At 43.4% G+C, this 19,465-nt stretch overlaps 2 protein-coding genes across 5 annotated transcripts; one reads left to right on the top strand and one right to left on the bottom strand.

Moving 5' to 3' along the window:
- The first annotated feature begins 904 nt into the window (after positions 1-904).
- eif3jb (eukaryotic translation initiation factor 3, subunit Jb) lies at positions 905-10,888 on the top strand. 3 transcript variants are annotated; one of them, XM_086106412.1, is made up of 8 exons: positions 907-1,077; positions 1,222-1,307; positions 5,749-5,800; positions 5,867-5,967; positions 6,072-6,165; positions 7,248-7,412; positions 7,512-7,585; positions 9,703-10,888. In XM_086106412.1, exons 1-8 carry the CDS (start codon positions 1,065-1,067, stop codon positions 9,829-9,831), a joined length of 714 nt encoding a protein of 237 aa, XP_085962538.1. In that variant the 5' UTR covers positions 907-1,064; the 3' UTR covers positions 9,832-10,888. The 3 variants fall into 3 exon arrangements, with proteins under 3 accessions (XP_085962535.1, XP_085962538.1, XP_085962536.1); XM_086106409.1 differs by having other exon boundaries at positions 905-1,077; positions 5,749-5,967; XM_086106410.1 differs by lacking the exon at positions 907-1,077 and having other exon boundaries at positions 1,182-1,307.
- Positions 10,889-10,894: 6 nt separating this feature from the next.
- Positions 10,895-17,475, bottom strand: cilp (cartilage intermediate layer protein, nucleotide pyrophosphohydrolase). Of its 2 annotated transcripts, none has more exons than XM_086106407.1 (9): positions 17,389-17,475; positions 16,453-16,619; positions 15,153-15,191; positions 14,785-15,054; positions 14,480-14,656; positions 14,042-14,347; positions 13,856-13,964; positions 13,586-13,734; positions 10,895-13,484 (listed from the first exon to the last, which is right to left on the bottom strand). In XM_086106407.1, the coding sequence occupies exons 2-9, from the start codon at positions 16,517-16,519 to the stop codon at positions 11,125-11,127; spliced, it is 3,477 nt and encodes a 1,158-aa protein (XP_085962533.1). In that variant the 5' UTR covers positions 16,520-16,619; positions 17,389-17,475; the 3' UTR covers positions 10,895-11,124. The 2 variants fall into 2 exon arrangements, with proteins under 2 accessions (XP_085962533.1, XP_085962534.1); XM_086106408.1 differs by lacking the exon at positions 17,389-17,475 and adding an exon at positions 16,722-16,813.
- Between the last annotated feature and the right edge of the window lie 1,990 nt (positions 17,476-19,465).

Raw genomic sequence — 19,465 nt, 5'->3', positions numbered from 1 at the left:
TTCTTAAAATAGTTTAAAATGTCACTGGGAATACCATCCATCTATTTTCTGATCCGATTATCCTCACATGGGTTGCGGGGCGTGCTGCAGCCTATCCCAGCTCTCATTGGAGAGTAGGCGAGGTACACCCTGTACTGGTTGCCAGACAATCACAGGGCACACATAGACGATCAACCATTTGCACTCATAATCACACTTATGGACAATTTGGAGTGCCCAATCAACGTGCCATGCATGTTTTGGGAATGTGGGAGAAAACCATCACACGAAAAGAAAACCCACACAGGCACAGACAGAACATGCAAACGCCACACAGGAAGGCCGGAGCCAGAATCGAACCCTGCACCCCTGCACTGTGAAGTGGACGTGCAAACCAGTCAACCACCCTCCCACCCTAAACAATTGCATATTCTACTCAGATTGCTATGGGAAGGGGAATGCTGTCCTGTTTGTCGTTATCGCGATAACAGAAGCAAAGATATGGGCTTCTCAAGTACAGCCGGTGGCTTAAAAAAAGTGTATTTTAGGGACAAAGTATGATTTCACTTGTGTCTAGGATACTTTTTTTTTCTTTAAACCTGAATTAAAGTCTCCACTATATACTATTTCTATTTTGGCCATAAGTATCAATCTTGGGTGTTGTAAATTATGAGGGTAATAAACACTTTCGGGTTAAGCAATGTTAAAATACATATAAAACGGTACTGTCTTCTCTTTCAATAGATCAAAGGGTAAATTTTTAGGCGTCTATCAAAAGTGTAACGAGCGCGACCGGTGTGTGACGTCTTCTTACGCCATCTCGTCGGTCTTGTCTGTTTTTGGATAATATCAACCTGTCATCTTTTCTCATCATCGTGGGGACAGGACAGAAAAGAGGCGAAGCAATTACATCAACGAATGTTATTATCGTTATATTATTGTTTTGTCCCTCTCGGGAAGTGGCGACATTACCAAGTCATCTCCTATTTGTGACGTGTAGAAAGTGGGAGCGGAGTGAACGTAACCAGCGGGCTGCAGCAGTGAGCAGCCTGTCGGTCTGTCAAACATTTAGCATCGCGGCCAACATGGCGGACTGGGGTAAGAAACCAACTCGGAGCGGAGAGCAACCGCCCCATTTTTCACTCGTCAGACACTTTGATACACGAGGCCATCGCTCCTTTGTTACTTAACTGCCGACTCGTATGGCCGGCGCTGACACATTTTCTACTGTCGTTTTTACAGACGCTGACAACTTCGAGGTTCAGGAGCCGACTCCAAAGGCGCCGCAGGACAAATGGGAAGGCGAAGACGAAGAAGACGACGTTAAAGTGGGTGAACATGACAGTGGGCGCCTCAAGACGTGGCGCTTAACGCGTTGAGGTCTAAACGCTTTGTTCGCGGGCTAGAGACTTTGTCGCACCGGCCTCGTTGTCCTTCTTGACCGCGGGTGGACTGTGACAGTCATCAATTGCTACCCACGTAGTGAAGCTAAAGATAGCTGACTGCTACCTCATGTGTGACCTGCTGTTGTACCCCAAATGCAGCTAGCGGCGTGCATGTGTATTTGTGTTGATATGTGGACATTGTCACAGTAAATATTGTCACCTTCTGGGTGTTTGTAAAGGCGATATTTAGGCCTTTACAGTGTGTAGTAGTTATCCTCAAGTCTTGGTCTTTTCCGACGGAATTAACATTGTTAAAGCTAATCTCTTGTCGGGCCGCCCGGTTGGGCTAGCAAACCTGCTAACATACTGGCTAGCTTCGCTTCAGTTTGCCTCTGGAAATCAGATGAAGTAACTTCAACCCGATCAGCGCGGAAAGGTGTGTGTCGTCTTGAAGAGGGGAATTTTAGTGCTCTCAATTGGTTGTCATGAACGATTGTGTGAAATTAGCTCCTTTATGACAGCGGAAAGCCCCAGATGGTGCACTCTAGTTGGGAAACGCGGGCAGCCGTCAGTCAGATGAACTCGTCTGGTCTGATGACTCATCCAACATCTTGCGTTAGCTCCAGAATTTTCCGTTTATTTTTAGGAAGTGGGGCTTGAGTTGCTGTGACTGTGCAGGTGCTATTACCTGAATGCTGCTTTGGTGTCAGGGAAATTGCTGGTTGGGGGCGGGCTCCTCAATTGTTGGTTTTTGCAGAAAGAAACTGATGAACTAAGTTCAAATTCGTAACACTGGAATTATTCCCCCGAGTTAATTGTTGGGACCAATATTCATTCTCAGGCTTTGTGTACGTTTGTTAAGAGTTAACAATAACCATGATTAACATGTTCTAATATTGTACAAGACATGAACAAATTTGAAAATCCCATTCAATACCCAATACTCAATATTCTGGTTGAGTTTTAATATGCAATTGTTTTTTTTGTAATGAAAGCAATAAATCTGTATGTAGCACAGTATACACTATTTTATTATGCATAAATGTTTTCGTCTTTTCAGATAGGTGCATTGAGTCGGTTTCAGTTTTTTTCCCCAGACAAAAGTTTTGTTTTCCAGTAAAGAGAGAATTGTCGAATACTGTCAGCTCTGACGAAGGCTGAACTGACAACTGAAACTATCAGCAAGGTAAGCGAATTCTCTCTTTAGTGGAAAAAAAATATGAATCATGAATTAATATGTACAATGGTTAATCTACTTGGATTAGAGTTGTCGATTGATTTCACACTTTGACGTGTTGTCTATGCGCTCACGAAAACAGCTTCACAAAATTCTGACAAACAAGTGAGGTGTACCCCTGAGTTAAAATTACAACTATAATGAAAACAAATCTGTGACTTTATCACTTCATCTTTTTTTATGATCCATGAAACAATGACGTGTAAACATGTGGACTGCACTTATTAAGCGCTGGATTTATCCAGATGCTGTATGAATTTGAGGTGTCAAAATTAATCGACAACTATTTCAATAGGTTACTTTTATCGTTGTTTAGAGCCATTGTTTGACTTTAAATTGTTTCGATCTTCAAATGTCAGCCTTTCAACAGTAATTATTTTGATTTCTGTCGTACTTCATGAAAACAGACTGATTATCTTATGAGCAAGACATTTGCAATCATCTGCTTTTACTTTGGAAAACAATGACCAAACTAGTAACTGAATAAGTAGGAAAAAGGATGGTGAGTACAATATCAATCCCTGTCATGTGATCTTGTTTGCTAATTTTTTCTAATCACTAAATACTACCAAATAACCAGCAGTAATTGTGCAATACACAGTAATGGGGCACGCTTCTAATACAATTAAATGCAAAATAAACACTTTTTTGATTAATCGGTGCAATAATAAATTCTAAAAATGTTTGATAGTGACAGCGTAAATATAAAATAAATACGGCCTACTGAGTCAACCGACCAAAATGAAGCACCATAGATGGGGGGTTTTTTCTCCACATTGCAGTGTTTGCGATTTGGAAATTGTGTTCTACACAGACTACATTTACATGTCGTCAAGATCAAAAATTCCGGTTTCTGAAACATTTGGAAAAACCCGTTTGTGTGAGCGGACAGAGATACTACCGCATTTGAGTAACCCAATTCAAACGGCGACCAATTCAATCGTAACGCACCGAGAAGTGATTTCCACTTGTTACTTTCTCCCGTCAAAATAGATATTGTCATTTACTACATGAATAAAGCAGTCAGTTTTGTCCTTGCTCCAAAAGTGTACTTTCTGTTCTCTTAGCCATGATAGTTTTCTTCCGTTTGAGTTGTGCGTCAGATGCACAGAGTTATACACGCGTATACGTGTGTCTATATAAACTCCGTCATTTTTCCTGTTGAGACGCTGCGGAGCAATCAATGTGTTCAAGCTATTAGGCTCAGTATGGCGATTAAGCGGGATGCCGCACATACTTCCTGCATTCAAAACCCAGGATCCCTTGTGGATCATTGCGGAGGATGTGCAGCTCTCTGTAGCCTGTGCTGTGTGAGCCCGGGCATTATCCTGCAACAAACACCGCATCCAAGTTTCCCACAATGGTTAAAAGTACGAGCAGGTTTATTCCTGATGACTGAGCAGTACAAAGAGTTGGCCTTTCTGCTGTTTGAAGGTGTCGTCGGTATGTATTGGTTTTCAAGGTGAGGCACAAAACTTTTGGGAGACACCAGGTATGCCATAGCCTTCATTGTGAGTGTTAGTACATCTTAGTTTTGGTTAAATGAATTCAACTGCCTTCCGTCACGGCATTGGTACTTTTTAGTAGTAGATTGTCGAGGTGTACCCAATGTGGTGGTCCATGAGTTCAGAATTAATGACTGTCGCAATTTGGCTGCTGGTTGATACTGAATCACACTACTGACAGAGTTACTTTTAAGATCCTCGGTCTCCTAAGGGGTGTTCACACGGCACACATTTGCTCCGGCGCCAGGGGCGGTTCTGGATCAATTTCACTGAGGGGCCCGGGGCTAAAAAGACAAATTCGAAATCTTATTTGACTTTTTATTTCTTCAGACTTTGAAATTGTAGTCATAACATTACAGTGATGAGAAAAAAACAGTATTAGGAGGGCTAAAATGTCTGCAAGCGTAACAATACGCCGTGTCCATCTGTTGAGAATATTCAAGCCAGGGGATGATATGGTACTAGCCTGCCGGGGACAAAAATTGCAAATACACTGAAGCTAGATGTTTTACATGCATATAATCATCCAATTTTTAAAAGGCAATGTCTTAAATATTGATCCTGTTAAATAAAAAGGGAGACTAAAAAAGTTACGCGCACACACGCACACACACACGCACACACACACCGCACACACACACCGCACACACACACGCAAATAGCACTCGTGGCACGACTGCGTAATCTGCGCTCGGAGGGGGGGCCACAGGGGGGGCCAGAATCGGTGCTACAGGGGCACTGGCCCCCGTTGCCCCCCCCCCAGAACCGCCACTGTCCGGCGCTGCACCGATGTATTTTGTTGCGATATATTTTGCACCGCAGCAAATTGTGTGGAGCGTTCACACGTACAAAGCCGCTGAGCGTGTCGGCACCGGCACAGCATCGGTGCAGCCCCACTTGCGTTCACACGGCAGTTTCTGCAGCGGAGCAAAACAACAGAAAACAAATGAGCTGTCGTGTTGGTTCTTTTTAAAACGTATACACAACTCAAGCGACTACTGGACAGGCACGTCCTTCTCCTTCTCGGTCTCCGTGCCTTCTGCTCGAGAGTGACCGCCCCCGAAAACGTAAATCAACGATGACTTCAATGACACTCAGAAAAGCAAATACGTAATGCGCCAAACAGAAAATCAAGAGAGGAAATCACAAAATAAATTATATGGGGGGTGGGGGTTTGTGAACACACAACAAAGGAACAAACTACACAAACAACTCCGAGACAGTCCAGTCTCCTACAAAAGGAAAGATGTTACCAGCCAAGTCTTGTGTCGTTATTAAACAAACACATGACGGAAGTCTGACAGAGCGCGAAAGCAAAGCATTCTCGCCGTACGTAAACTCTTCACAAGCATTTGCTCTGGAGCAAATTTAACCCAGTTGCGTTCACACGTGCAAATTTACACCGGTGCTGCTTTGCTAACAAGCATTTGCTCCGGAGCAAATTTTTAAACCACCTCCCTGAGGTGGATCAAATTTGGTCCGGTGTAAGGTGTTTTCCGGGGCTACGCCGGAGCTAATTTGCACGTGTGAACGCTCTACTGGGGCAGCCCCGGCGTAGCACCGGACCAAATCTTGCCGTGTGAACACCCCTCTAGTTTGTTGCTTGCTCATTTTCAGTTGACCCACTGAATTCACTTTGCAGGACAACTGGGATGATGAGGAAGACGAGGAGAAAAAAGAACTGAACAAGACGGGTAATTATTCATTATTTGGCACTTTTGACAGCTGCTGTTTTGTCAGTTATCGTTATTCCTTTTCAGAGGTAAAAGTTCCTGAAAAGAAAAAGTTGAGTGAGAAAATTAAAGAGCGAGAAAACCGTTTGAAGAAAAAACAACAGGAGTTGCAAGAAAAAGAATTGGAAGTGAGTTCTTTCCTCTGCCGTTTGCTGTTGTATTTTCCTGTGTTCCTTATGCTCATCAATGAAGAACGATGTTATGTTATACTTTGTGCTATCTGCTTTTCTAGGAAGAGCTCACCCCAGAAGAACAACTCGCAGAGAAGTTAAGAGTGCAGAAGCTTCAGGAAGATGCAGACATGGAGTTGGCAAAGGATGCCTTTGGTAAGCCTGAAGTATTTTTGTCGGGCTCGTTACTCAAAATGTGGTTAAACCCAAATAATTAATGTTGGTGGAATTGTATTCTTATTCTTATTATTATTTTTTTGAAACACTGTCCTCTTTGGATTTGTTTTAAGAGACCCCCCCCACACCCCCTTTTAACAAAGGTTCCCACGATCCAAATTCTCCACACTGTTTTTCCAACGTTCTCTTCAATCCAATCTCCTATTTAGAGAACCCTCTAATGCAGGGGTGGGCAAACTGCGGGCCACGGGCCGGATCCGGCCCGTTGGTCTTTTTAATCCGGCCCGCCGAAGATTGGTGCACAATTAAGGTTTGATTGCATTCATTTCGTTTGGACTTGTAATGACAGGTATTTCAAAACCAGGTGGCGCAGTTACTTCAAGTTGCAGAGCACAGGGATGGAGGGGAAGACGAAGAAAGAGGGAGAAAGTAATGACCATGGAAGGGAAAGTGATATGTATCTGATTATACGAAGCGGGTAACAAAGTACGAAACATTCAGGAGACGCCTGGAGTCGGAAAGACTCAAATCTACGAGACTTTAAGAAGCGATTCTTACTCAGTCCGATTCTGGCAATTTCCATGCTCAGAGTGAATTGCTTGTGGCTCGAGTAAATGAACATTTCCTAGAATGGTTTGATTGTTATCATGTTAAAAACTTTCCGCAAACTGGACCGCTAATAAGAGTCAGAGAGCACTCAAATGTGTAGAGCGTGAACAATAGGGGGCTCAGTACACATCCTTGAGGAGAACCGGTGCTGAGTGTGATGGTGGAGGAGAATGTTACATTATTACTGGCATACAAAGACATTGTGCTATCTTCTTTATTTTCTATTTCTAACTTTTGCCCCAGCCCTCCACAATATTTTCTGCTTCTCATTTGGCCCCCTCAGGAAAATAATTGCCCACCCCTGCTCTAATGCAACTTTTTTCATTCATTTTCCTCTGTCATTACCTGCCAGAAGATATGCATTCAACAAAAAAGTCGCATTTAGCCTGATTCTCAATCATTTTAGGATCCACTCGCTGTGATTGCATAACCCATTGTTTTGTTGTTTCCAGGAGTTGGCGGCTCTTCAGTAGCTGGAATTGATGCAATGTGTCCCTCTTCCAAAGAAGAATTCACAGAGTTTGAAAAATTGCTGAAAGAAAAGATATCCCAGTTTGAGAAATCGGTGCACTATTCAAGTTTCTTGGACTCCTTGTTTCGCGAACTCTGTATTTCATGTAAGCCATTGTTTCAGGTGCAATTACATGATGTTGATAATCCTGTTCCTCATCAGGTTCTGAGACATGTCTGACTTGTAACAACTTGCTTTCTTACAGTGGAAGTGGATGATTTGAAGAAAGTCAGTAATTCCCTCTCAGTTCTACTTAGTGAAAAACAGAAACAAGAAAAGGTACGACTGCTTCTTCATGTTTATCAGATTTTGACTGCTAGGGGGCAGTGTTTACCCATTTGAGTGACCTGCTGTGACTCTCCAACGCACACGCAAAACACTCGTGCCCCATAGCACCTACATTTTAGTATGTTCCAAAACAATTTGTGCCACATCCTGAACGATCACATGTGTTTAAGATATTTGGAAATATTGGCATAAAGAAGGTGTTGTTTCTTAATAAAGACTACGACGTGGGTGTATAACAATGGAATCCCGACCACTGTCCAGACAAGGATTTATGTTTAAGGGTTGGGTTCATCACAATGACAGCAGCAACTAACCTAATGCCCTTGATCAAAAGCCACAAATTACTCTCACTTTTCATATGTGCACAGTAATTGGCCACAAACATATAACAGGTGAAAGAATGGTTTACCTGTATAGGATCTATTTAAACTGGGCGTGGGAACTGATGTGGATGTTATCAGGCCCAAACCATCCTGCTACGTAAACCTTTCATCACGGTCGTTTTGATAGCTTCTCTTGTAATTCAGATTTATAATGAACAAACACACCCAACCTAAGACCATTTGGCTACGTTTACACTTTTGCACAATCCAGAATTGTATTTTATTTTCCTTTTGGCCATATGCGCCATGTATCATCGTTATATTTCCCATGCAGTGCGAATAGTACAATTCCGATTCCCCCAATCTAACCCGGGCCTCTTTCCTAAATTAGATAGGTACTCGATGCGTTTGCGTTATGAACGCTCATCCGTATGCACCTGACGTACATGTCATCAACAGCCAAATATGGCCTCTGCGGGTGCAAGAGAGCACTCTGGAGACGACTGATAATTGTCCATGAATCTGCAAAGTTGCTTGGAGTAACGGTGTTAATTTTATTTGCATTTAATTTATTCGCACCTGTAAGTAACCAGAAGCAGATAGTGGGTGTTTTGTGGCGATGGCTGCAGTTCATCCATGCAGACAGTTTGGTTGCTTGAGGTTGTAATTAGTAGACGTCTCTTTCTACTTCCTCCCACCTTGCTACTCTGACAGTATGAGATAAGATGAGGCTATCCCTACATATGGGAATACAGTATATTTACGTCCAGAAACATGTGATGTTTTTTTGGGGGGGGTGCATCACGTGACGGCATGCTTTTTGTGCATGCATGTCACATCACGGATGTGTTCCGTTCTCATTACAAGTCTGTAGAGTGTCTGTAAATGGTGGCATTTTGCCCCTAGGTTTGAGAAAGTGCACCTACAATTTTTCTCTACCTTTGCCAGTGCAACCAGTATTTCTTTTTTTTAAACAATGTACTTTTTTTTGATAATCGCTATTCTTGAATATGTTTTGTTGCTGATAAGTTTATGATTCGCACCCCAGTCCATTTATCAGCCATATAGTGAAAATGAGTAGGGTTAAAATTAACGATGGAAGTCAATACTTGCACCCCTACCATTTCAGGTGAGGGGCCACTGTGCTCCCACTAAAAACGTTAGTCTAGAGCCCCGCATTTAAAGTCACATTTGTTTTTGTTATGTTAACGAGTATACAGGTGTAAAAAGATCTGATTTCAGAAAAAAATCCTAATTGAACATCCCGCCCTGCGGTGTGAACTCGGCCTTCGTGATACAAAAGTTTTTGTATTGTGTGCATTGCAATTCTGTGACAAAATGGCCAATATAAAAAAATGAGCACAACCTGTTGTTTAGAAAATTTCTTTCCTGCAATAGGAAACAATCGCTTCCACTGTCAAATTGTCACAATCATAAAATATATTTATGAATTGTACTTTGGTATATGCCAACAGAACAACTACATTTACACGAGCAAAAACTAAGGTTTTGTGTGATGTCTTCTTGCATGATGGTTGTTCCAAATGTTTTCTGAGTGTGGACATTTTTTTTCTCCCAATTGAAGTCAGAATTATTGACTTCCATGACGCATTTGTAGGTCACATTACGAGAAGGACCCGTGATAAGTGTTAAGACTAAACAGTGAGCAAGGTTGGACAGTGAATGGAGCCATCAAAACCAGCTGCAACGTGATGTTTTTGTAACTGATACACAAGCGTTTTTGAATGACAGACTATGTTTGACTTCAACTTGTTTTCTTTCCAGCAAAACAAAGGGAAAAAAAAGAAGAAAGGTGTCGTACCCGGTGGCGGTTTGAAAGCACAGATGCGAGACGACTTGGACTATGGCGGCTTTGACGGCGGCTACGCGCAAGACTACGAGGACTTCATGTGACACAGGCTCCATGGCAATAGTCCCGGTGCCCTTCCAACCCCGAATTTTGCAGCTCTACCTTATGCTGTCCAGTGTCATCCTGGAAGTTCAGAACTATGTGTTGCACCCTTCATCTTGCTTCAGTGACTTCAGGGACTGTGCTGGAAGCTTCCAGTCTCACCTTTTGATTTATGTTCAGACATACGGAATTGCCTTTTAACTCTCTTCATACAGCCTGGACTCATATGCACACACCCGAATAATTAAGTTTTTATCTGTTGGGTAACCCTGCTTCAAGGAAGTATACTTTGGAACTGCTGTTGTCTGTTGTCAGAGCTCATTTTCAATGCAATGTTGCTTCTGTCCCAAAAGCAGACTCAGTATTAGAGTTATACATGTCGTGACATAGAAACAGAAGGTTCTATGCAAATTCTTAAACCAGAATGTCATGTGTATATATTTTAGGTCTCACTTGAGGATGGTTCTCTTACAGATGAGTATATAGTATCTATAACCGGTTGCCAAATACAAATAATTCAACCCACTATTCATGTTTTCAACTGCAGAGGTTTTGTTCTGGGGCCCTGAAACTGACATCGAAGTGGAGAATGTATGTTTACAGAGAGCACACTGTTAGCTGAAAGGTTAAAGGGAAGGGTAAAGAATTAAGAATTGACTTCAAAATTTGACTGCCATTCTATCGCGATGTCTCTGGATCTCCTCCAACAATTGGAGGCAAGTGTATTAACTGGCATTTTTTGGTGCATTGCAAATGAAATTTGCCATACCGTACGAGTGCTTGAAAACATTGGATTGGCGAGATTGGAACAACTGAATAAAATGGTCTCCTAATCATTACTTCTGCCGGCTTGTATCAAGTATGATGAGGATCGTGGAATTTATGGGCCTCCCCCTACTCTCTTCATACGGGCTAAATCAATTGAGAGCAATTTAGTTCACCTTTTTCTAGATCTTGACCAATTTCAATGTGACATGGGGAATTGGCTACTGTGTTGACATTTAGACTGCTGCAGTGTTTTATAAGCATCTAATTTAATAAATCATTGGTCAAAACAAAGGTGTCTTGCTGGAATCACTAAAATGTTTTAATAGTAATAAATATTCTATTTACAAGTTTCAAGAAAATACAGTAACCGCATAAGAATGACATTGTGGAAGCAAATGAACGGCATTAAGACATTTACTTTAGCTTTGGTAGTTACATACAGTACTTCGTTAATTGTAAAATTATTGAATATTTGCACCCAAGTCAAGATTAATGTTGGACACACTCATTGCTGAATCTCGATGCGCTTAGCTTCTGGCCTTTGCGCCTCTTCCTTTTGGATCTCTGGTGCTGCGTCTTTGACTGTTTCGGGAAGCGTTAGCTCTTTGCCGACGCCGGTTTTGTCTCCCTTCAATTCTCCCCCCGCTTGTGGCTATCTGACCTTGCGAGTTTTGCAGGGTCTGGAAGAAATTTTGACGAGTAACCTCGCGACCTCCGCAAGTGAACATCAGTGCGACACCCTCGTTGCTCTTCATGACACGAGAAGTGCCGTCAGAGGTGCCGTCAAAGCAGCGGCCGAGAGCAATTTCTTTAGCCGTGCGTGGATCCTGATCCGTGACTGTATAAATGCCGTAGTTATGACCGAGAGGATCAAGAGGTGCTAGCATAGTGAACTCATTGGTGTCATTGTTGACAGCTAGCGGGAGATGGTTCACCAGGTACTCCTGGAGGAGCGTATTGACATGATCTCTTTTACAACTACCCTGCGGAATCACCTTCACCAGCGTGCGATCGACGCGTGCCTGATCGTAAAGCATCCCGCTGCACTTGAATTCGAGGCACACGGCCGACACTGCCGTTTGGTCCATGTCGCGGATGCTTCGGATATCTCGAAGACCGTACAGCTGGCCCACTGTCTTTGGATGAGTGCCCCCCATATTGTGAGACCGCACATTAATCTCATGCGGGCTGTTGATTTTGACTTTGATGTAACAGGCACGGTATTCCATTGGCTTAGGCCACCAACTGAGGTAGTCCTCTGTCCAGCTCATTGGGTCGTCCTCATTGAATGGCACCGTGTTGTAGTCATAACGATCTCCTTCTACTCGCGAGAAGCGGAAATGAGCAGCACTGAATGGTGCCTCCTCACATTCTTTCAGTTTTTCAAAGGCATACACCGGTCCGTTGGCCTCTTCGGCCGTGTTTGGACTTGGCTTTGCCAAGTTGATGCTAAACGCTGTCTTCTTGAGTCTGGGGTTGTCATGATCAGTGCGCCTGTAGTTCAGCCTGCCCAGGTAAGGCTGAGGCACTCCGATGATATTCGGATTGAGTTTGGGAGTCGAAGCGACAGCCTCTAGTTCCTCGCCTCCGAGGTTGGCCATGACGTACGCAGTGTAAGCATCTGCCTTTTGCTCATCGCAGAAAGCCGGGAGACAAGCGCCGTTAGAGCCTGTGATGACGCTGTCGAAACGCCCCCAAGCGCGAGGGTTCGAGGAGTAGCCAGCTGTGGGCTCCATGTTTATGAGACTCACTACGACTCCCTCAACCTGTTCACTGGGCATGAAGCGCTCGCTGCGGAAGGCCCTCACTTTCACATAACACCTCCGGTTTTCTGGGACGTCCAGGTTAAAAAGTCGCCGCTCTCTGATCTCCAGGTTGCCAATCAGAAAAGTTCTCTCTTCCCTTTTTCCTCTTGATTTTTTTTCAAGCTTCAGACTTCCCTCCTCCTCCCACAGGCCTGTCTCGGGGTTGAGTGACCAAAGCTTCATGGTTCCAAGGTGTTCAGGCATCATAACCTGGGCAGAATCCAGGAACACCTTCACCTCACCTGCATTCAAGGGCTCATTGGTTTCTCCGCCTCTGAAGTCAACTGAAAACATCCCATAGGTTCTCAGTGGCAAGGTATCTCCTTCGTCCCCGACAAAGTTGAGATCACTTTGGGCCGCGGCGGCTGTGGAAACATCTCTGGGGTCAAGAAATGTTACGCTGGCGTTGACATCACCCACAAACACTTCACCGTTCTCCTTATAGAAAGAATTGGGAGGAATCTGTATGTGAGCCATCGCTTCCCGTCCTTCGACTTCCCCAAGATCGAGTGTGTTGGTTTCTGAGGACCGAATGGTCACAGGAGCTTTCTTTCGTGTGAGTTGAATTTCATGGTAAACAGCACCTCCTTTGGCATTGAATGGAAGTACTTTTGTTGTGTTGATGAACGTATTCATGCTGTCCACAAAGGTCAGGACTAATCTCTCCGTCTCAGGCGGAACGTGGATGGTGAAGGTACCTTTGTAGCCCGTACGGCTAATTCTTACACCATTCATAAAGATGTGGCCAAATCTCATTGGCTCACCGGTGTCTGCGGCTACAGCTCTCCCGTGCACGATCGCTTTGGTGTCCACACATTTGTGACAGCCACATTCAGTAACGACCATTGTGGGCAGTTGGTAGCCCTGGCATGCCAGGTGCCTTTCCTCCATCTTTGCCACTCCGCAGCAGTATGCCACTTTGTCTTTGCATCTGATACCATTGTCCAGCTGTCCAACGCATGTGCTGGAAGGACATTTGCCGACGTCGTAGTAGAAAGAGTTTGTGCTGTTTTGGTAGCAGTCGTATGGAAGACGTATGAGATGAGGATCAGGCTTGGGATTGCATGAATGGCTATTTTTTCCTGAGGGAGAAAGGAAATATAATTTAATCACTGAATGTATGGCCTTTGTTTATATGTAGCTATTATTATTGTTGTTATTTTCCCAGTAAACTGTAACATACCGATGATGTTGAGCATGGCTGGTTTGGTCTTAATGGCCCCAGATTGACCGCTTGCCCTGCAGTAGTACTCTCCAGCGTGTTCAAGATGCAGATTTTTTAGAACCAAGGTGCTATCGGATTTCCTTTCTAAGAGGCTGTTGTTATGGAACCTTTGTTCAGGAAACACAGACCGATTAGAAAAACAGAAACAACCCGAGGATCACAGTATTCAAATGTCATGAAAACATAGTTACAGGATTTGTATATTGCACTTAAACTATGAAGTCCTACCATTGGTACTTGTCTGGCTGTGGTGTACCGGCCACATTACAGCAGAAGGCAGCAGTTTGTCCCTCTCTCCTGGCCTTGCTCTCAGGGTTGCTCAACACGTGAAGCTTGTCTGACAAGCGACAAAAATCAAAATACACATCAATTTTGATCCACTTCTGTCGTTACTTAGAAAGATTTTTCCTGTACCGGTTCTTTTGAGCTGCACGCTGACGACTGTGGTACGCTCAGCGCTTTTAGGAACCAAAACACTTTGGGTGGCGTGGCCTTGCAGCCTGATTTTCAACGTGGTGTTGCCATCAGGACAGAGCCCGGGGATCCGGAAATGTCCATTGTGGTCTGTGAGGGTGAGGAGTTTGTCTGAGCCCAGTATTGCAGCCCCCTCGGCAATGAGAGCCCCAGAACCACGGACAGAGCCCAGCAGGATGTGCTCTTCACACATGCACGCACTGCACTCTGCATTCACCCTTCCCATCACACAGTGTAGGGCGCAATCTAAAAATTGGGTAAAATAACCACAGTATTCAGTCAGTGATAATATATTTCGATGCAAAATTTGACATATTGCAATGCTTGCTGGTCTTGGTTCAGAGAACAAGTTGTTTTAAGCAACCAATGTGTGCTTACCTGTCACACACTCTGGTCCGTGGCATTCTTTCCTTTCTACCTTTGGTCCATTGCAAAGCAGTGAGGGAGAACTGCAGCTTCTGGAGCGAATTTGGACTCCCACTTGACCACAGAGGGCAGAACATGGACCCCAGTCTGTCCACGGACTCCAAATATCCTGAAAGTTGAGGCTGTTACCTGAGAAGAAATAAAACCGCAGCCGTATTACACCACAAAGTAACAATTACACCAATGACCCAGTGGAAAAATGAATCAACAATCACATAACATCAAGATCTGGACTGCTGAAACATATGAGAACAAACCTTTGGGACAAAGGAATCGAACCGCATAGTTGGAGCAGTTCCGCTCCGGGCCTTGCTCTTCGTTGAGGCACCAGAAGCCCACAGTTGGGTCTGCATGCACTTTCTCCCCGGTTTCACGGGCTGGGACCCAATCAGTGGTTCTGGCCTCCAGCGCTCGGGGAGTCTCACACACACGGGCTCGATAGTAAAAGCGGATGGCGTCCAGCTGCTCGTAGTCTCCACGGCCTCCCGGATGGTCCACATTGAACCATGTGCTCCATTCGTAGTTGTCTATTGGCAGTTTAGAAGCAAGCAGGGAAATCACATTGAGGAGAATGATCGATTCCCACTTCAACACACTTAGAGGGTGTAAAAACAACAAACTTTACCATGAGAGCGGGTCATAGAATCTTCGCCTCGCCATTGTTCTGCAAGAGACCATTGATTTGATTTGCTTTATGATCTTATTGTATGCGCTGATAATAACAAATAGTGGAAAACCTCTAAAAATTCGCCATTTGTTTCTGCGTACATTTCAAGCATAAGATGAGACAAATAGAAATAAACACTCGCCTTTCAAACCTGACCTTCACAGTGACCTTGCTGCCAATAGCTGCATAAACTGAGTGAAAGTTCTCTGGGAAAACTCGACTGTATATTTCATATACCCATCCCACAACACACACTTTTTTTTTTTTTTTGGAGAAATTAACCAAAGATCCTTTGTCTCTTTGACATCTATAATGTCAAATCACACAGTTAAGTTTTAATGGCTTGTCTACAAAAAGTTAGGTCTCTGGAGGGCCTGCCCACCCACCAAGTGGAAAATTTATCAACCAAGTAGATCTTTAGTTGGCTGCCTAATTCTGCGTCTACAAGCAAGCCATTCCAGATTTGACAAAATACCACCCACAAACCAAGTTTCTCTGCCTATGACCAGGGAACTCGGCCGGGCAAAGCAACAGTTTCACTCTCACTGTTAGAGGCTAGCCACCAAATTACATGGAAGTGCTATCGTGTCAGAGGCAAAAGGTAAGCAGTGCCACAATGTTTGCACAGATGAGCAAATCGTGTTATCAGCTCTAGCTTCTGATAACCGAAACATCCTCAAATGTTTGGCAAAGTAGTCAACATGGAGAAAAATATTTGTGTTGGCGAGATGTACATGCATACTAACTGCCAAGTGTAATTGGGCATCTTGCTGATGAAGCGCTGCCCCTGTGAGTGAAAATGATGCCTTCACTTTGTCTTTATGGAGGTCTGCTCAGTCTGTGGGCTTTTTTTTTTTTTTTAAAGTAGGCCTTTACCTTGTCGCAATGTCATTGCACTGCCCCAAGTCGTCATGCTAAGAAATGTCGTACTCGACATTGTAAAGCTTGGCAGGTTTGAGCAGTGGCTCAAATGGAAGAAACTGAATTGCCCAACCAAAGCTGAGTGATATTTAACAGTGTATGTTAAGTGTATTATCCTTTGTATTTTTTGAGCCAAAAGTCTTTTATGAAGCCACCAGGGAACTTTTTAAATTGTGAAGAAAAAAAATACAGTTTTCCTGAAAGTTGGACTTCCTCTGGAAGGGGAATTTATTATTAGTATTTATTGAAAATTTCCGGACAGATTTTATTCAAAGATGAAGAAGGTCTTTGAAATCCAGTTTTCCTAAATGTCAAGTGAGCTTTGTGAAAGACTCACCTTTTGCCGAAAAAACTGTCGCTTGGCTGATTCCGACCATGAAAAGGAGGAGTAGCCTCAATGGCATTGTCACGCAGTTCCTTCGTATTTGACCTTCAAACTTTCAACCTCTATGTTGTACACCAAGACTTCGGCAAAGGATAGAACCCAGCGGCACAACGTCACATCTGGTGGGAAAAGAAAAACAACTGCATCAAAAAGATTCGAAAAAGAAAAAAAAACATTCCGCGACAGGGCTCATGCCGAGACAGACAACCGTTCCCACTCACAATTGTCACTGTCACTGATTGAGAGGTGAACCCACGCTTCCCGCGTGGAAGTCAGGCATGTGAACCGCTATACTGTCAGTCCCATTTTCAACCATACTGGCAACAAATGTACTTTAAACAGGAACAAACATGCCTTCAAACATGGACTGGGATGTATTTGAGTGGGGAGGGCTGAAGCAAAGAAGAAGAAAAAAACAAAACGTTGTCGAAGCCCCCACTCGGATTTCACATCTGTGTTAGCCATCACCATTTGTCAGGGGGACTCACAAATATTTCCACATCCACTTACAAAGCAATTAACGTACAAAAGTTTGTCGTTGTGTCAAAGCATCGGAAATATGCGTAATCTGCCCAACTGGCCACATTTGCACTCCATTCAATGTTTTGATGCATTTTGCCGACCATTACAATGAATTGGTTCCAGAGCTGCCATCCATGAGCAGCATGAATTGACATTCAAATTAAATTCAACACGGACGACCCACCCAAATTTGACATCTTATTAAAATGAGAGCGATTAGAAACTTTAAAACTTTAAAACCTTGGTTGGTTTCCCCTCATTAATGTCATAAGCAATGTTTTAAAAATGTGTAGTTGTGCGGTATTACATAAGGCTCTCAGGAGAAGGTAGAAAGCGCAATCCTATAGGGACGCGCAAATGTCTTACCTGTTTGTGGACCGCTACTTGTGGCTATGCGTGCCTATGCTTATCCTTGTCTCGCATGTTCCTCTTCTCTTTCTATCTCAAGTCTCTCCTCCTCTTCGGTGTGTTTCAGCACCCTCCTCCAGTGTCTCTTTTATACTGTTCTGCCTGTAGCACCACTCCTTCAGGATCTCGGCAGTAAGTCACAGTATCCTTTCGTTACGTCTCCATAATATCTTGAGAAGTCATCACCGTCCTCGTCCGGCACGGATGTGGTCATCACTTAGTGGGGAAGACGAGGTTTCGAGGGATGGAAGTACGGTAACCATTTCTGCTGGTGGTGTAGCTGACACTGGAATTCGTCCTCTTGGTCAAATATTTTATGGGTCTAATTGGAATCAAATGGCTTGAACAATTATGAATAAAGAGTGAAGAGGTGAAAAATGAACACGTGGAAATGCTTTTTCACCTGTGTAATCAATCCCGCTGTCTACGCTACGTGTGTAGTTCAAATTGATCACCAAGCATGCAATGCCATGACGATTCCAGAGATCCGCTTCTTTTTTTCCCCAAGTTTAGCTGGAGGTTTACAAAACCGTAATTTTGCTTCTGAAGTCAGACAGGCTGCAAAGTAAGGCAAGGGCACCATCTGGAAAATTTGAGTTTTAGTAAAACTATCCAATGTTTAGGCTAAAGCAATTCTGTAGCGCGACATAGCTTAATGTCCATCCATCCATTTTCCGATCCGCTCATCCTCACAAGAGTGGCGGGGGGTGCTGGAGCCTATCCCAGCTGTCTTCGGGCAGTAGGCGGGGTACACCCTGAACCGGTTGCCAGCCAATCTCAGGGCACACACGGACGAAGAACCATTCGCGCTCACACTCACACCTAGGGACAATTTAGAGTGTTCACTCAACCTACCATGCATGGTTTTGGAATGCGGGAGGAAACCGGAGTGCCCGGAGAAAACCCACACAGGGGGGCCGGAGCTGGAATTGAACCTGGTACCTCTGCACTGTGAGGTCGACACGCTAACCACTGGATCACCGGCCCGCCCTTAGCTTTATGTGAGTGGATGAAATCATGTTTTTAGGGACAAGAAATTGGTGCTGCTGTTTCCCCTGGCAACACAATGCTTGCTGCATTGAAATAATTGTGCATGCAAAACGTGCACAAATTCAACTGTGTATTCAACATATTTGGAAGCCAATCTAATAACCTGCAGCGCCTTAGCAATTGCAAATCCATCACTTTAAATTTATTTTTGCACTTGCAGTGCTCCTCCGAATATTCCATGGTGGGCAAAACCTCTTTCTAAAATGAGATCTGAGCTCAGTAAATATAATTTTAAGGAATAAAACCTGTCTTGCTTTTTTTAAATAAATACCTAGGACAACTATACTGCTGTATTTTAGCTCAAGTCACGATGGCGGTAGTTGGACAGCCAAGTATATTTTAGGTGGTACGTACTTGGTCTGAAAACCACTGCTACAAATTAAAAGAAAAAAAGGCACTACCATTTGATGGTTTTATTTTGGAGAGCAACATTATGTTGTCCTAGAAATATTATACAACCAGAACTATTTTGAAAAGACTGAATATTACAAAAAATAAGAATAATAACTGCATGGTTACTGGGCAAAAATAAATTCATAACATATTTAAAGAGTAACCATATTCTGGAAGACCGCAACAGTTAATTTCGCATTATTTCAATAGGTTGTTTTTCTTCTTTTCAAATTCTAAATGAATGTTTGACAGGTCTCGACATACAATGGCTGCTTTTATTTACAGTTAGATACTTTTCGGAAGGAATTTAGACATTTGCTTGAAAGTCCAACTTTATCGTGGCTTTTTTTTTTGGACCCCCTTTTTGTCTTTATGCATTTTTTTTTCAAGTGGGTTTGCCAATATTTCTTCTACTATGCACAAAACACACATATGCAAATGTTTTTTTGTTGTTGTTTTGTTTAATGCTCCAGCCTCATTGTTGATGAATTGTCTGTGATGGTTTAAGATAAGAAAACCTTTATTTGTCTCACAATGGAGAAATTCCCAATTTACAGCAGCAAAATTATGAAAGGGAGAAAGTAGAAGAACA

This window comes from Hippocampus guttulatus, chromosome 3 (assembly GCF_054856545.1).
Source record: "Hippocampus guttulatus isolate MCC_2025c chromosome 3, RoL_Hgut_1.0, whole genome shotgun sequence".
Taxonomy (NCBI): domain Eukaryota; kingdom Metazoa; phylum Chordata; class Actinopteri; order Syngnathiformes; family Syngnathidae; genus Hippocampus; species Hippocampus guttulatus.
Note: the sequence above shows the minus strand (reverse complement) of the source record. Positions and strands in the feature narration are given on the sequence as shown.

Excerpts from the sequence above, each read along its gene's own strand:
- eif3jb (XM_086106409.1), top strand. Across the intron at positions 7,413-7,511 it reads TCGCGAACTCTGTATTTCAT|TGGAAGTGGATGATTTGAAG; the intron begins GTAAGCCATTGT and ends GCTTTCTTACAG. Across the intron at positions 7,586-9,702 it reads AAAAACAGAAACAAGAAAAG|CAAAACAAAGGGAAAAAAAA; the intron begins GTACGACTGCTT and ends TTTTCTTTCCAG.
- cilp (XM_086106407.1), bottom strand. The coding sequence starts at position 16,519 with ATGCCATTGAGGCTACTCCTCCTTTTCATGGTCGGAATCAGCCAAGCG. Across the intron at positions 15,055-15,152 it reads TTCTATGACCCGCTCTCATG|ACAACTACGAATGGAGCACA; the intron begins GTAAAGTTTGTT and ends AACTGCCAATAG. Across the intron at positions 13,735-13,855 it reads CAGCCAGACAAGTACCAATG|GTTCCATAACAACAGCCTCT; the intron begins GTAGGACTTCAT and ends TCCTGAACAAAG.